Source organism: Salmo salar, chromosome 11, assembly GCF_965601325.2.
Source record: "Salmo salar chromosome 11, fSalSal1, whole genome shotgun sequence".
NCBI classification, from domain to species: Eukaryota; Metazoa; Chordata; class Actinopteri; order Salmoniformes; family Salmonidae; genus Salmo; species Salmo salar.
The window spans coordinates 23,949,813-23,968,238 of NC_138301.1; the positions used below are offsets into that span (position 1 = coordinate 23,949,813).

The 18,426-nt window shown below is 44.7% G+C and overlaps 1 protein-coding gene across 1 annotated transcript in view; it reads right to left on the minus strand.

Moving 5' to 3' along the window:
• The window catches only part of LOC106562298 (chromodomain Y-like protein 2), a 46,120-nt gene that overhangs the window by 15,257 nt on the left and 12,437 nt on the right, over window positions 1-18,426 (minus strand). The window contains exon 3 of the mRNA XM_014127082.3: window positions 1,810-2,027. Coding sequence (XP_013982557.1) covers window positions 1,810-2,027 — 218 coding nt within the window. The remainder of the gene's footprint in view (window positions 1-1,809; window positions 2,028-18,426) is intronic.

Sequence of the window (18,426 nt, forward strand, 5' to 3'; positions counted from 1 at the left end):
CAGATGTACAGCCAGACTAATTCAACATAATTCCAAAATGTACATTATGGGGTATTGTGTGTAGGCCAGTGACCAAAAAAATCTCTGTATAATCCATTTTAAATTCAGGCTGTAACAACAAAATGTGAAAAAAGTCAAAGGGTGTGATTATTTTCTGAAGGCACTGTATGAATGTTAACTGACTTTAGCAAGTTATTGATTTCATAAACCTTATTTCTAAGGCTAAATATATTAATATGGGCTATTTTTTGCCCTTTCCTGAGTAGCTAATCGGAAATAGACATATGAAGAAGAAAAAAAGACAAAGCATGAGTGATTCCCCAGACTGAAGGTTTTCACCCCCAATGATTCCTAATTTATCTGGCACAACTGGAGGAACATACGGCAGAGGGCAAATGTTCAATGAAAAATACTGGGTTGCATATAACCTTGTATAAGCTTACATTAAGCACACTCCAGAGCCAGTTAAATATGCATTTCCATATACAGAGTAATGGTCATCTACAGGCTTGGTAAAAGGAAAGAAAGTGTCCAAAAGGCGGGAAGAGGGTAAGAGAGTGATTGAGGGAGCGAGGACATTAACATGGAGAAGACGAGAGGTGGTAAGAGTGAGACTGCTGTCGTTAAGTAACATCTGCTCGCAATAACATCTGCATGTGATCAATAAAATTTGATTTGATTTACAATACAAACATATAATTATGTCATGGCCTACTGGGATGCACAGGGACGTGTCATAGACTCATACATGACAGCATACAACTGCTTGCCATTAATAGCTTGATGCCTGGGGAAATAAGCAATCAGCTGTCAGTCAAACACACACAAAGACAGATAGAAAATCTTCTCTTGGGAGATGTCTAAAGGAGGACCACTCAGCTCGGAAATCTATGGAATTATATCATAGAAGAGCAGTATGAAAATACAGCACTTGAGAGTGGATGAGTAAGCCTTATTCCACACTTAAGCAGAAGGATTTTGTGCAAGGGAATCTTGCATATCACAAGAGCTTCTCCGGTAGCTCGTGGCAGTTTTCTACAGTAACAGTCGCCAATGACATAAGCTCTTTTTTGAGGGTGTGAAAATGTAAATTGACGAACATTGGCCCTAGTTGTTGCAGCCATGTTGTGAGTTAGCCAGGACAAAGCCCCCAATACCATGGACAGTCAGAGAAGTAGAGGAACTAATTGGTCAATTAATACCAGCTTTTCAGCAGTGGTAATGATCAGTTAAGGACCCGCTGATAACTGGGCACCAGTGTCATTTAAGAGGCAGTGGGTTTTCTCCCGTATCGACTCTCAACATTTTTGTACCGCCGCTAACGGTACATAATGGATAGGCGTTTGAATCACCCAGTACAGTTGTTTGAAGTGAAGAAAGTACTGCGGAGAACCACTGTGAAGGCATACTTTGACAATAGTCATATTTTACACAAACACAATCCATTCCCAAACTCAGTGTGTAATACAAATAGAAAAAAAACTATTCTATGCTGAGTTTTATGTCAAGGCAATAAAAGGCTTTTGGCAGCAACATGTAACACTATCGGAGAGGTATTCATTTCTCTGTCAGAATCTTCCTATTGAGATATCCTTAGAAATCACATAACACAATAGTCTGTGATGGGCCGTAATTCAGTCGAGTCACATTGTTACTCATTTACAATGTGAGGCAATGCATAGTGACATATACATTATGTAGTGCTCCAGCACAACAGTACATACATGGGAAGAAAACACTAGGTACTGAATTATTCAAAAAGGCAATGCATAGCTTATGAGTCCTATTTCTGTGTGTCAAAGAATCTACCTCTGGTGTTAGTGCGTTGTTGTCAGACGTCTGGCTGGAGAGCAGCACATGCGTGAAGCCCTCCTCCTTCCTGACGACAATGTCACGGAATCGACAGTTGGTCTCGTTCTGCCGCACGTTGTACCTCAGCCGCTTGTCGAACACGTAGCCTTTGTCCTCTCCAAGCTTCCTCTTCACAGAGCTGTGCAGATTCATCTCACCGTTGGAGAGTGTGGAGCCTGTTGGAACATATGGAGCAGAGTGAGTGATGGGCAGAGTGCGTGATGGGCAGAGTGCATGATGAGCTGAGGATCCATCAGGAGTCAGAGCAGTGCACCCTAATTTAGAGAGACTTTCCTGGAAAATGACATGACGGACTATGATTTTTCAACGCCGATACCGATTATTGGAGGACCAAAAAAAGCCGCTACCGATTAATCGGCCAATTATTATATATATATATATTTATAATAATGACAATTACAACAATACTGAATGAACAATGAACACTTATTTTAACTTAATATAATACATCAATTGTAACGAGGGTCGTATAAAGGGGACCAAGGCGCAGCGTGTAGAGTGCTCATACTTAACTTTAATGAAAACACTTCAACAAAAACAACAAAACGACAGCCTACAGTTCCGTCAGGTAACTAACAAAACGAAAAACAACTACCCACACCAACACAGGAAAAACAGGCTGCCAAAGTATGGCTTCCAATCAGAGACAACAATAGACAGCTGCCTCTGATTGGAAACCATACCTGGCCAAAACATAGAAAACAAAAACATAGAATGCCCACCCACCTATCACACCCTGACCTAACTAAACAGAGAAAACACAGCTCTCCTAGGTCAGAGCGTGACAGCACTTTCCGCCCCCCCCCCATAGGTGCGGACACCCGGCCGCAAACCTGAACCTATTGGGGAGGGTTCGGGTGGGCATCCATATTTTGCGGCGGCTCTGGTTCCGGGCGTAGAACCCCCCCTGCCCACTGATCCCCCTGCTTCTGTGTGTCCGGAGGAACCAGACCGTGGATCATCGCCAGATGCTCTGAAACGCCAACCGCCACTGAAGACTCCGAGCTGAAGGCCGCCATTGAAGACTCCGGGCTGCAGACCGCCGTTGAAGACTCCGGACTGGGGAGCGTCGCCGGGGGCTCCGGACTGGGGAGCGTCGCCAGAGGCTCCGGACGGAGGAGCGTCGCAGGAGGCTTCGGACTGGGAAGCGTCATTATAGGTTCCGGACTACTGACCATTGCTGCTGGCTCCATGCCATGGATCATCTCTACAGGTTCCGCGCCATGGATCATCACTGGAGGCTTCGTACCATGGATAATCTCTACAGGTGCAGGGCCATGGATTATCCCTACAGGCTCCGGACCATTTATAATCCCTACAGGCTTTTTGCCAAGGATTATCTCTACAGGCTCCAGGCCATGGATCATCACTAGAGGCTTCGTGCCATGGATCATCTTTACAGGCTTCGGACCATCGATTATCACTGGAGGCTTTATTTGTGGAGCTGGAACAGGTCTCACCGAACTGGGGAGACGCACTGAGGACCGAGTGCTCAAAGTAGGCACCGGCCGTACTGGGCTATGGAGGCGAACTGGAGGGAGAGTACGAGGAGCAGGCACAGGACGTACTGGATTATGGAGGCGCACTGGAGGGAGAGCGCGAGGAGCAGGCACAGGACGTACTGGGCTATGGAGGCGCACTGGAGAGAGAGTGTGAGAGGCAGGCACATGCTCACCACAATAAGCACGGGGAGTTGGCTCAGGTCTCACCCCTGGCCCAGCCAAACTACCCGTGTGCCCCCCCAAAAAATATTTTGGGGGCTGCCTCTCGTTCCTCCCCGGTAGGCTCCGATATCTCTCTATTACCTGGCCCCAAGTCCAGTTTCTCCTTTCCGTCCACTCCTTATGTGACCAGGTGTCCATTTCTGCCTGGGCACGCCGCTTGATCCAATCATGGTGGGTAGTTCTGTAACGAGGGTCGTATAAAGGGGACCAAGGCGCAGTGTGTAGACTGCTCATACTTTACTTTAATGAAAACACTTCAACAAAAACAACAGCCAACAGTTCCGTCAGGTAACTAACAAAACGAAAAACAACTACCCACACCAACACAGGAAAAACAGGCTGCCTAAGTATGGCTTCCAATCAGAGACAACGATAGACAGCTGCCTCTGATTGGAAACCATACCTGGCCAAAACATAGAAAACAAAAACATAGAATGCCCACCCACCTATCACACCCTGACCTAACAGAGAAAACACAGCTCTCCTAGGTCAGAGCGTGACATCAATAAAATCGATTTCGTCTCAAATAAATAATGAAACGTTCAATTTGGTTTAAATAATGCAAAAACAAAGTGTTAGAGAAGAAAGTAAAAGTGCAATATGTGCCATGTAAAAAAGCTAATGTTTAAGTTCCTTGCTCAGAACATGAGAACATATGAAAGCTGGTGGTTCCTTTTAACATGAGTCTTCAATATTCCCAGGTAAGAAGTTTTAGGTTGTAGTTATTATAGGACTATTTCTCTCTATACCATTTGTATTTCATATACCTTTGACTATTGGATGCTCTAATAGGCACTTTAGTATTGCCAGCCTAATCTCGGGAGTTGATAGACTTGAAGTCATAAACAGCATTGCGAAGAGCTGCTGGCAAACGCAGTAAAGTGCTGTTTGAATGAATGCTTACGAGCCTGCTGCTGCCTACCATCGCTCAGTCAGACTGCTCTATCAAATCATAGACTAATTATAATATAATAACACACACAAATACGAGCCTTGGGTCATTAATCTGGTCAAATCTGGAAACTATCATTTCGAAAACAAAACGTTTATTCTTTCAGTGAAATACGGAACCATTCCGTATTTTATCGAACGGGTGGCATCCATAAGTCTAAATATTGCTGTTAGATTGCACAACCTTCAATGTTATGTCATAATTATGTAAAATTCTGGCAAATTAGTTCGCAAAGAGCCAGGCGGCCCAAACTGCTGTATATACCCTGACTCTGTTGCACAGAACGCAAGAGAAGTGACACAATTTCCCTAGTTAAAAGAAATTCATGTTAGCAGGCAATATTAACTAAATATGCAGGTTTAAAAATATATACTTGTGTATTGATTTTAAGAAAGGAGTTGATGTTTATGGTTAGGTACACATTGGTGAAACGACAGTGCTTTTTTTGCGAATGCGCTTGTTAACCTCTTGGCGTTCCCCTAGGATAGGGGGCGCTAAAGCGATTTTTGAAAAAAAATTGTGCCCATTTTAAACGGCCTCCTACTCAAACTCAGAAGCTAGGATATGCATATAATTAATACTTGTGGATAGAAAACACCCTAAAGTTTCTAAAACTGTTTGAATGGTGTCTGTGAGTATAACAGAACTCATATGGCAGTCAAAACCCCGAGACCGATCATAACAGGATGTGGAATTCTGAATTGTGGACTCAACTTCACATCTTTGCCTATTAATCACACCGTGAGCTATGGTTCATTGAGCACTTCCTATTGCTTCCACTAGATGTCCCCAGTCTTTACAAAGTGGTTTGCGTCTCCTACTGTTAAAACTGAATGAGACGCTGTTGAAATTGGTCACATGAGGAGGGCCATCACCATTATGACGCCGGCGGCCCTGTCTACCCTCCCCTTTCGAAACGTTTTGAAACACAATGCAATCGTCCCCCTCGAATCTTATTGGCTCTCTTGTTGAAACAGGCCCTGAAGATTTATGTTATACAACGTTTGACATGTTTGAACGAACCTAAATGAAAAAAAAATGCCTTTTCTCGAAATAGCTGTCCCGTGGCCGACGGAAGTTTTGGAGCAGCCTTCAGATGCGCTAACAAGAACAAGCTCTTGGAACATAAAGGAGTAATTTTTTCGAACGAAAATACATTTGTTGTGGACCTGGGATTCCTGGAAGTGCTTTCTGATGAAGACAACCAAAGGTAAGGGATTATTGACAATAGTATACAAGACTAGTTGTGATATGCGATTGTTCCAAGATGGCGCAGACCTATATTTACTAGGTAATTTTCTGAGTATCGCATCCCCTTTTATCGCAAAGTGTGATTACCCAGTAAAGTTATTTTTAAATCTGGTATTACAGGTGCTTTCAAGAGATATTCATCTATAAATCTTAGAATGACAATATTACATTTTAAAAATGTTTTCGAATAGTAATTTACTAAATTGTAGCACTGTTTCACTGGATGCATTTGAGGGAAAATAGTTAGTCAACGTTACGCACCGATGTAAAATGCTGTTTTTATATATAAATATGAACTTTATCGAACAAAAGAATGCATGTATTGTGTAACATGATGTCCTAGGTGTGTCATCTGATGAAGATTGTCAAAGGTTAGTGCTGCATTTAGCTGTTTTTTGGTTATTTGTGATGCATGTGGTTGGTCGGAAAATGGCTATGTGGCTACTTTTACAATATACTCCTCTAACATAATCTAATGTTTTGCTTTTGCTGTAAAGCCTTTTTGAAATCGGACAACGTGGTTCGATTCAGGAGAGGAGTATCTATAAAACAATATAATTAGAATTTTAAATTTTTTAAAATTTTTATTACATTTTGTTATGCTAATGACGATATGATTTTTCGCTGGATGTCCGTCCGCCGCACAGGGGTTAAATCACCCATTTGGCGAAGTAGGCTATGATTCAATGATAAATTAACAGGCACCGCATCGATTATATGCAACGCAGGACAAGCTAGATAAACTAGTAATATCATCAACCATGTGTAGTTAACTAGTGACTACGTTAAGATTGATAGTTTTTTTTATAAGATACGTTTAATGCTAGCTAGCACCTTACTTTGGCTCCTTTCTGCACTCGCATAACAGGTAGTCAGCATGCGATGCAGTCTCCTCGTGGAGTGCAATGTAATCGGCCATGATCGGTGTCCAAAAATGCCGATTTCCGATTGTTATGAAAACTTGAAATCAGCCCTAATTAATCGGCCATTCCGATTAATCGGTCGACCTCTAATCTCAAGGGGTGTACTTGAGCCTCTTCACTGGAAGACTTGTTCAGAGACAGCTTTTGTGCACACAGTAGTACTGTAAGTGCCAGCTCAGCTAGTGACCCAGTAGACATGCAAATGTTATTTAACTTCTGTAGAGCTGGGATGTGCATTACTGATATCGAAGAAAAAAACTTGGTCATCTATATTGCATGTCTATTCAGACTCTTTCTTAAAATACTCCCTTGAAAGAGTGAGAAGGCTATATCAATTCTCTTTGTCATCAGGAAACATCCTCATTTTGCATGCTGCTCTCCTGTCAACGTATCATAACTATTGAATCAGACCCCATCTCGATTCTATTAGTCTCTAAGACAATGAAAGAGGCATGACTGCAAATGAGCAAAGAGATGGACTCACACCAAGGCCCCAGTCTGGGGTAAACTATGGCTGTGACAACATTCAAATGCAAGACCATGATCCTCAGAGAGAGACAATGTGACTCATTTTGTTTACAGGTCAACAGAGAACAATTACTGAGCACTGCTGAGCACTGAAGACCAAACAGGGACCAACATTCAGTTACTGACCAAGGCAAACATAACTTGACCCATTGAGACATTACCAACTACAATGATCATTTCTTCTATTCCTACAGATATATTTTATCACAACAAATGTTTCAGCACAAGTATTCTATGATCTGATTTGACCATGGGAAAAAGAGCTAGAGTGTAAATGCTGGCAAACCGTGTCCAAACCTTGGTTTGATCCCTCAGGGGTAGGTAGGCCTTTCAGAGTCCCCAGACCCCAGCCAGATGTTAGAATCCAAGGCTTGCTGTAAGCGTGACAGACATTTCTCCTCAGCCATCTTGTGACATTAGACATCATAGGTCACAATGTTATCACCCAACCAATAAACTATTACACTTGTTGCGATGGGACCATATTGAGGCAAATGTTTCTATGAAGGCAAAGTGACACTAATGGATCCGTATAGTGGATGTATATAGATTGATGACATTAAAACCTCAACCCTGTCCTGCTTTCATGATAGACAGAGATAGAGACGATAATGCGAAGCATAAGGGACTGTAGGTAATTTGTGACCGACCACCTCGATTCGGTCTCAAAATTTGAAATTGTGTTTTTTACGTTGGACAAAAGTAGTGATTCAAAGCTACAAAATGGTATATCCAACACTGCAGTTGAGGAACAATGGGAAAGTAATTCTGCTTTGAATGTTAAACTTGTAACCCCACTTTTGAGGAAATGTCCCTTGAATGTTTTGGTACACTTACTGCAGAGCTCTTCTTTGTCTACACCTATTCATCATCGTTCACACCCTCTTAACCTTTAGCCCCACCCATGTCTTTAGGGATTCACAAGCGAGGCCATGTGCTAAACAGAGTGAGTAAGGTATTGTAGTAAAGAACCAAAGATTTCAAGAATAAAAGTGGTGAATGTAGTAGCCTACAATAAGGAAAAACTCCAGGTAACAATACATTATCTAGTCCTTTGCCTATATACTAATCTGACTTTGGTGCAGGTAATGTTGTTGTTCACATTACCGTCTCTGGTAAACACACAATATCAAACACAAAGGTGTAATCGGTACAGTGAAATGGTTACTTGTATATTTGCATAGTAGCAATATCAAAATAGAAAGTGTTCATAAAAATGTTGTATAAATATTTTATAATTATTAGATGATGCTTACCGAGACACACTTGTCTAAATTGATGGGTCATGTGAAAGAAATGCTATAACCTCCCCACAGCCACATCTAGCTAAGTGGATGGTTCACTACTGTTAGGATTGAACTGGCTATTTGTTTGCATAACTTATATAATATAACAGAGAAGCTATGCTACAATATTAAGTATATAAACTATAGATAAGTCAACTGCTAAAGACAATAACTACACCCGGCAACAGGAAGTGCGTCACGAGGCTGGGACCAGCCTGCACGCCAACGATAGGATGAGTAAGTTTAAACCATGCTCATCCTCCCTCGGACAGGCCAGCAGTGAGCGGGAACTCTCTCTGTCAGAGTATTTAAGGAAGAACAAAGGATGTGTCATTCTCTTCTCTGTCTGCCCTGCGTGGTGTTACAGTGAGACCGTATATACGAACATCATATTTACCATTCAAGTGTTTGCATTAATTAAAGTACAAAGGAATCAGAAGTTACTCTGTGCTAACTATTTTGTTCTGATGCCAGATTTGAATTGACGCGACCCGACACTATTGTCTAGACATGTACACATTTATGAAATACAATAGATGGCCGTATTCACCCCCAGACACACTTGGTTAACTTGATGGGTCATGTAATCTGGCGAAGTGGAGTCTTTTGTTTACACATGTAGCTAGCTAGGTAAACAATTAATCATAATCCCAACCATACTACTAGCAATACAAACTGATTGTCATAGCTAGCCACCATACATGAAATGCTGTAGTATGTTTCTGCAGGTAACTAAAGCTAACCAACTAACGGTGCCAAACTCATTCCGTACAAATTTGCGCAACCGCGACATTCAAACGAGGTTGCAATGAAAACTAATGGGACTGTAGCAACGGTGTTGACATCAAATTCTGGGGTGTGAACTATGTTTCTATTCAAGTGTTGATTGACATGGTAATAGATCTATAGTAGTGGAGAGTTGAAAAAAACGGACCCCTCCGACGCTGTACGTTAAATTGTGATGAGTCATGACATAACATACAGCACACATAAAGCAACTAATTCTGTCTTACACCCTCTATCCACCAGGTGTAGCACTTCCCTCACCGTTTAAAAACAAGAAAGGGACAGGGTAAGGGGGATACCTAGTCATTTTTTGCGTCATCACTGCAAGCTATCATGACTCTCAAAAGCCGCTGTTTACCTCTGAAGATCACTTTAGCACCGCCCTAAAAACCCGATTCAAATTCAACACAAACCTTCAAAAAGGTATGTCATGACACATTATATAAACTCTTCATAGTGTTTTATTTACATTTTAGAGGTGATAAGGTGATAAGTTGGACAGATCAAGTGAAAAAAGCTGTTTCCCCACACGACATCTCACCTTCTCACTATCACGCAGCAGGTTTCGCTTCACCACCCGCCATTTTTAAAAAGACCCGACGGAGCTCATTGCCTTCTTGAATCATGCAGTGTTACGGGTGTGTACGGAGGCGAAGTCAGGTGCAGGAGATCAGAGTGTAGTAAACAGGCGTACTTTAGTTCCGGTCAAAAAACGACAGCACATCAAAACATAAACGTGCCCAAAACACGGAACATAACAAAAGTATAGCGCCTGAACAATATCCACATAACAATAAACAATTACACACAAAGACATGGAGGGGAAACAGAGGACTAAATACATGCAGTTGATTATGGAATGAAAACCAGGTGTGTATGGAACAAGAGAAAACAAATGGATATATCAAAAATGGAGCGGCAATGGCTAGAAAGCCGGTGACGTCGATCGCCACCCAAACAAGGAGAGGAGCCGACTTCGGCGGAAGTCGTGACAGTGCTCCCCCTTGACGCGCGGCTCCAGCGGTACGCCGACAACGGCCTCGGGGACGACCCGGAGGGCGAGGCGCAGGGCGATCCGGCCGGCGACGGTGAAACTCCCGCAGCAGTTCGGGGTCCAAAACGTCCGCAACCAGGACCCAGCACCTCTCCTCCGGACCACACCACTCCACACTCCCCCCTGCCCGACGGCTCGAATCCAGGATGGAACGGACGGATGGAGTACGCCAGGGCACTCTCGATGTCCAGAGGGGGCGGAGGGACCTCCCACACCTCAGATTCCTGGAGCGGACCAGCCACCACCGGCCTGAGGAGAGACACATGGAACGAGGGGTTAATACGGTAATCAGAGGGAAGCTGTAATCTGTAACACACCTCGTTCACCCTCCTCAGGACTTTGAATGGCCCCACAAACCGTGGACCCAGCTTCCGGCAGGGCAGGCAGGGGGGCAGGTTTCGGGTCGAGAGCCAGACCCGGTCCCCCGGTGCGAACACCGGGGTCTCACTGCAGTGACGGTTCGCGCTGGTCTTTTGGCGAAGCGTGGCTCGCTGGAGTTGAACATGGGCGGCCTTCCATGTCTCCTCCACGCGCCTGAACCAGTCGTCCACCGCAGGAGCCTCGGTCTGACCCTGATGCCACGGCGCCAGAACCGGCTGGTACACCAATACGCACTGAAAAGGGTAGAGGTTAGTGGAGGAGTGGTGAAGCGAGTTCTGTGCCATCTCGGCCCAGGGCACGAACGCCGCCCACTCCCCTGGCCGGTCCTGGCAATAGGACCACAGAAACCTGCCCACATCCTGGTTGACTCTCTCTACATGCCCGTTACTCTCGGGGTGAAAACCTGAGGTAAGGCTGATCGAGACCCCCAGATGTTCCATGACCAAGGTCTTTGTGGAACGGGTAAGGGGTGTAGCTTACCTCTGGGCAGGTGTCTTGGAGCCTTACACTGGGCACACACCGAGCAGGAGGAAACAAACCCTCACGTCCTTTGCCAATGTGGGCCACCAGTACTTCCCAGTCAGACAGCGCACTGTCCGACCAATACCTGGATGACCAGAGGAGGGTGACGTGTGGGCCCAATAGATCAACTGGTCACGGACAGCAGACGGAACGTACATATGCCCGACAGGACACTGGCGGGGCGCGGGCTCTGTACGCAACACCTGCTCAATGTCCGCGTCCAGCTCCCACATGACCGGCGCTACCAGGCAAGAGGCTGGGAGTATGGGAGTCGCTCCTCTGTGTCATACAGCCGGGACAGTGCGTCTGCCTTCATATTCTGGGAACCTGGTCTGTAGGATAGGGTAAACACAAAACGGGTAAAAAACATGGCCCACCTTGCCTGACGAGGATTCAGTCTCCTCGCTGCCCGGATGTACTCCAGGTTGCCGTGGTCAGTCCAGATGAGGAAAGGGTGTTTAGCCCCCTCAAGCCAATGTCTCCATGCCTTCAACGCCTTAACCACAGCCAACAGCTCCAGCTCCCGGTCCCCCACATCATAGTTACGCTCCGCTGGGCTGAGCTTCTTTGAGAAGAAAGCACAGGGGCGGAGTTTTGGTGGCGTACCCGAGTGTTGTGAGATCACGGCTCCTATCCCAGCCTCGGACGCGTCCACCTCCACTATGAACGCCAAAGAGGGATCCGGATGGGCCAGCACGGGAGCCGAAGTAAACAGAGCTCTTAGCTTCCCAAAAGCCCTGTCCGCCTCAGCCAACCACTGCAACCGTACAGGACCCCCCTTCGGCAGTGAGGTAATGGGAGCAGCCACCTGGCCAAATCCTCAGATAAATCTCCAGTAGTAATTGGCAAACCATAAAAATCACTGCACCACCTTTACCGTAGTGGGAGTCGGCCAATTACGCACGGCTGCAATGCGGTCACTCTCCATCTCCACCCCTAATGTGGAAATGCAATACCCTAGGAAGGAGACGACCTGCTGAAAGAACAGGCATTTCTCGGCCTTGACGTACAGGTCATGCTCCAACAGTCGTCCAAGGACACATGCTCGGCGCGTGTAGCGGAGTATATCAGAATGTCATCGATATACACCACTACACCCTGCCCATGCAGGTCCCTGAAAATCTCGTCTGCAAAGGATTGGAAAACTGATGGAGCATTCATCAACCCGTACGGCATGACTAAGTACTCATAATGCCCTGAGGTGGTACTAAACGCTGTCTTCCACTCGTCTCCCTCCCGGATACACACCAGGTTATACACACTCCTGAGATTCAGTTTCGTGAAGAAGAACGCTCCATGCATTGACTCAATCGCCGTGGCGATAAGAGGTAGCGGGTAAGTGTACCTCACCGTGATTTGATTGAGACCTCTATAGTCAATGCACGGGCGTAGACCTCCATCCTTCTTCTTCACAAAAAAGAAACTCGAGGAGGCGGGTGAAGTGGAGGACCTAATGTACCCCTCACGCAGAGATTCAGAGACATATGTCTCCATAGCCAACGTCTCCGCTTGCGACAGGGGATACACGTGACTCCTGGGAAGCGCAGCGTCTGCCAAGAGATTTATCGCACAGTCCCCCCGTCGATGAGGTGGTAATTGAGTCGCCTTCTTTTTACAGAAGGCGAGAGCCAAATCGGCATATTCTGGGGGTATGCGCATGGTGGAGACCTGGTCTGGACTTTCCACCGTGGTAGCACCAATGGAAACCCCTACACACCTCCCCGAGCACTATCGCGGCCACCCCGTGAGAACCCTCTGTTGCCAGGAAATAGTGGGGTTATGATGAGCTAACCAGGGAAGGCCTAGTACCAAGGGAAACGCAGGACAGTCAATGAGGAAGAGACTGATTTTCAACTCATGACCCCCCTGCGTCTCCATGGCCAGGGAGATGGTGGCTTCCCTGATTAGCCCGGAACCTAATGGTCAACTATCCAGAGTGTGAACCGGGAAAGGTCTAACAACAGGAACAATGGGGATCCCTAAACTAAGGGCTAACGCTCTGTCGATAAAATTCCCAGCTGCGCCTGAATTGACGAGCGCCTTATGCTGGGAATGCGGGGGGAAAGAAATCAGGGAAACAAACCGATACAAACAGGTGGTCAACAGAGGACTCTGGATGAGTCTGGTGCAGACTCACCTGGGGTGACGCCAGAGTGCCCTGCCTGTTGCCTCGACTCCCAGAGGAACTGACACGGCACCGACCGGCAGTGTGCCCTCTGCGGCCACAGATAGTGCACATGATGGCTCCTCCTCCAGTCTCCCTACGCGCAGCCCCTCCCAATTCCATGGACACCGGAGCGGGGGTACTGGAAGATGGCACCGACAGAGCCCACTCTGGACGTCCGCGGGTGACCAGCAGGTTATCCAACCGGATGGACAAATCCACCAGTTGGTCAAAGGAGATGGTGGCATCCCTGCAGGACATATCACGTTGGACATCCTCGCGCAGGCTGCACCGATAGTGGTCGATGAGGGCCCTGTCGTTCCAGCCTGCTCCGGCGGCCAAGGTCCGGAATTCCAGGGCGAATTCCTGGGCGCTCCTCGTCCCCTGCCTCAAATGGAAGAGCCGTTCCCCCACCGCTCTACCTTCAGGCGGATGGTCGAAGACGGCCCGGCAGCGACGGGTGAACTCCTCGAAGTGGTCCAACGCCGCGTCTCCTTCTCCCCACACGGCGTTTGCCCACTCCAAAGCTCTACCCGAGAGGCATGAGATGAGGGCAGACACTCTCTCCCTTCCCGAGGGAGCTGGATGCACAGTGGCCAGGTAGAGGTCCAGTTGTAACAGGAATCCCTGGCGCTGTGCTGCTGTCCCATCATACTCCCTGGGAAGGGAGAGACGCATCCTATCGGGACTGCCTCCGGACGGGACGGGTTGAGGTAACCCCGGTTGTGCTGGTCGAGGCACTGGGGAGACTTCCTGTCTCTCCCAGCAGTCCATTGTCTGGACAATGCGATCCATCATGGCACCAAGATGATGTAACATAGCAGAATGTTCCTGGACACGCTCCTCGACTCCGCTCACGGGGGTACCTGTTCCTGCTGACTCCATGGTTCTGGTGTGTAATTCTGTTAGGGGTGTGTACGGAGGCAAAGTCAGGTGCAGGAGATCAGAGTGTAGTAAACAGGCGTACTTTAATTCCGGTCAAAAAATGACAGCACATAAAAACAAACGTGCCCAAAACACGGAACATAAAAGTATAGTGCCTGAACAATATCCACATAACAATAAACAATTACACACATGGAGGGAAAATAGAGGACTAAATACATGCAGTTGATTATAGAATGAAAACCAGGTGTGTATGGAACAAGACAAAACAAATGGATATATCAAAAATGGAGTGGCGATGGCTAGAAAGCCGGTGACCTCGATCGCCGAACGCCACCCGAACAAGGAGAGGAGCCGACTTCGGCGGAAGTCGTGACATGCAGAGATGGGCATCATGAAGGTCTCGTCATTGATTTTGTTGGAAAGGGGAGAAGTTGTGCTTTACAATGGTATTGATATTACGGTTGATCTGGAAGTATTACGTTTTTTGGGATAAATAAGGTAAATTGTACGGACCAGTGGGATGTACAAAAGTGAGTTCACGTCAGGTTCATTGTTAGCTATTTAGCTAACATTAAGCTACTAGCAATGCAAAACTAGCAATGCAAAAGGCTTTCTGAGATACAAATAATATTACTACACAGATCATACACGCAACATTAGCTTGCGAGCCAGCAAGCTAACGTTCGCTAGCTAACAGTACACTTTAACTTGCAATGAAAACAACTTTTTTGACAAAATTAGAAACGTATAATATCTGAAAATGTAGCTAGACTCTTACCCGTAAACATGGATGAATGCGTCAAAGCATTCTGGAACCCCTTTAGCTGACTAAATAAGACGTCCTGTGTTTCTGTTTTGTTTGTACAACTTGTTTGGCCCGCGTTGTGTCAAGTCACTCCAGTTCACACTGACCGTGTGCAGACAGTAGTCCATCACAACTTTTCCCCACTGATCTTTGTCGATAAATTCAGGGCAGAAATGTTGTTTTGAGCAGTAGCAACTGGAGGTCGACCAATTATGATTTTTCAACGCCGATACCGATTATTGGAGGACCAAAAAAGCTGCTACCGATTAATCGGCAGATTTTTACACACACACATTTACATATATACATACACATTTGTAATAATGACAATTACAACAATACTGAATGAACACTTATTTTAACTTAATATAATACATCAATAAAATCTATTTAGTCTCAAATAAATAATGAAACGTTCAATTTGGTTTAAATAATGCAAAAACAAAGTGTTAGAGAAGAAAGTAAAAGTGCAATATGTGCCATGTAAAAAAGCTAATGTTTAAGTTCCTTGCTCAGAACATGAGAACATATGAAAGCTGGTGGTTCCTTTTAACATGAGTCTTCAATATTCCCAGGTAAGAAGTTTTAGGTTGTAGTTATTATAGGACTATTTCTCTCTATTCCATTTGTATTTCATATACCTTTGACTATTGAATGTTCTAATAGGTACTTTAGTATTGCCAGCCTAATCTCGGGAGTTGATAGGTTTGAAGTCATAAACAGCACAATGCTTGAAGCTCAGCGAAGAGCTGCTGGCAAATGCAGGAAAGTGCTGTTTGAATGAATGCTTATGAGCCTGCTGCTGCCTACCACTGTTCAGTCAGAATGCTCTATCAAATCATAGTCTAATTATAATATAATAACACACAGAAATACGAGCCTTTGGTCATTAATATGGTCAAATCCGGAAACTATAATTTCGAAAACAAAACGTTTATTCTTTCAGTGAAATACGGAACCATTCTGTATTTTATCTAACGGGTGGCATCCCTAAGTCTAAATATTGCTGTTACATTGCACAACCTTCAATGTTATGTCATAATTATGTACAATTCTGGCAAATTAATTACGGTCTTTATTAGGAAGAAATGGTCTTCACACATTTCGCAACTAGCCAGGCAGCCCAAACTGCTGCATATACCCTGACTCTGCTTACACTGAACGCAAGAGAAGTGACACAATTTCCCTAGTTAAAATAAATTCATGTTAGCAGCCAATATTAACTAAATATGCAGGTTTAAAAATATATACTTGTGTATTGATTTTAAGAACGGCATTGATGTTTATGGTTAGTGTCACGTCCTGACCAGTATAAGGGTTATTTGTTATGGTAGTTTGGTCAGGACGTGGCAGAGGGTATTTTGTTTATGTGGTTCGGGGTGGTGTTTTATGTAGTAGGGTGTTTGAGTTATTATTTCCGGGTTTATGTTCTAGGTGGTCTCTAGTCTTTTGTATTTCTATGTCTAGTTTATTGGGGTTGGACTCTCAATTGGAGGCAGGTTGCCTCTGATTGAGAGTCCTATATATGGGTATGTGTTTGGTTAAGTGTTTGTGGGAGATTGTTTCTTGTTTTGCCTGTTTTGCCTGTGTGAGCCTGACAAGACTGTTTTGTTGTTTTGGTGTTCTCTTTATTTAAAATAAATATCAAGATGAGCATCCACATTCCTGCTGCGTTTTGGTCCTCTATTCCCGACGACAACCGTTACAGTTAGGTACACATTGGTGCAACGACAATGCTTTTTTCGCGAATGCGCTTGTTAAAGCACCCGTTTGGCGAAGTAGGCTGTGATTCAATGATAAATTAACAGGCACCGCATAGATTATATGCAACGCAAGACAAGCTAGTTAAACTAGTAATATCATCAACCATGTGTAGTTAACTAGTGATTATGCTAAGATTGATTGTTTTTTATAAGATAAGTTTAATGCTAGCTAGCAACTTACCTTGGCTACTTGCTGCACTCACGTAACCGGTGGTCAGCCTGCAACGCAGTCTCCTTGTGGATTGCAATGTAATCGCCATAATCGGCGTCCAAAAATGACGATTACCGATTGTTATGAAAACTTGAAATCGGCCCTAATGAATAGGTTGACCTCTAGTAGCAACACTTTTTCAGTTCTCCATGGCTAACGTTAAATCTTTCAAAAAATCTGTGGTAGGAAGGATTATCTTCACATACTGAGCAGCTCATGTTATAGACAGAAGCATGCTACATGGCAGAGCAATCCAAACTCATCTCTCGGCATGTCCAGCCCAGCCATTATCTCAGCCAATCATGGCTAGCGGGAAGGTTCCTGTCTTTTTCCGTGGCTAAACCAACAAGGCTCGTAATTTAACTATTGTATTTCTATTTACACATGGCACACAAGTTTGTTATTAAGACACATGAAAGTTCACATAATCCAGAAGGCATTTCTGCCAAAAAACACATTTGTATAAAAATAAAACGATTACATTCAAATGCCTCTCATGTGAAGTAGTGACGTACGACAAAAGCCTAGCTTCCTGAAACAGGTCACATTTTTGAGCCCATTGCTGTGTCTTTCAGCTGGAGTCTAAGTGACTCTGGATTGGAAAACAATAATCATCTGTGGAAACACACAAAGTGTTTCTGTGGAAACACACAGATTCTTTATGCTTTTTACAACGGTTTCAGACAAATATGTGCCCTGCAAAAATCACTGTTCAAGTGTAATACAAGCATGCCTGCTTTTGGCTTTTCTTCGCATGTTTGACGCAAATAAATGCAGTGACTTTCCATGTCTTGTTCTAGTCAGATAACCAAACATTGTTCAACATCTTCACAGCTCTACCGTGGCCTAGGGCTCCAGCTTATCCTGAGTGCTAATAGAGAACTAACAGTAACAATAAAATGCTTTACAGAACATGATTCACACCTAACATAAATATGAGGTGTACAATAGTACTGTGTTGTAAAGTGTAACACACTGTGGTGATGTGGCCATTAACTGCCTTCAGTATATCATCAGTATGCTGTAATGTGTTACATTTGCCACATGGCACTGATTTTCTTGGGTATGAGATTGGACTAAAACAAAATCATAGAATACTACCACTGACAAACATCCAGTCTATCCAGACAAATGTAGAAGAATCTAACTATCGATGTGATGACAAACAGCCCTCACACATTGTGATTTGACCCTGGCAGAGGTGGAAAGGACTTTATAAATATAACCTTTAATTCAATGAGGCTAGTCTTGGACTGTGACCCGGGACTGAAATTCACTGTCCTTATCACCGCTCTCAGTAGTACAATACTGAACCA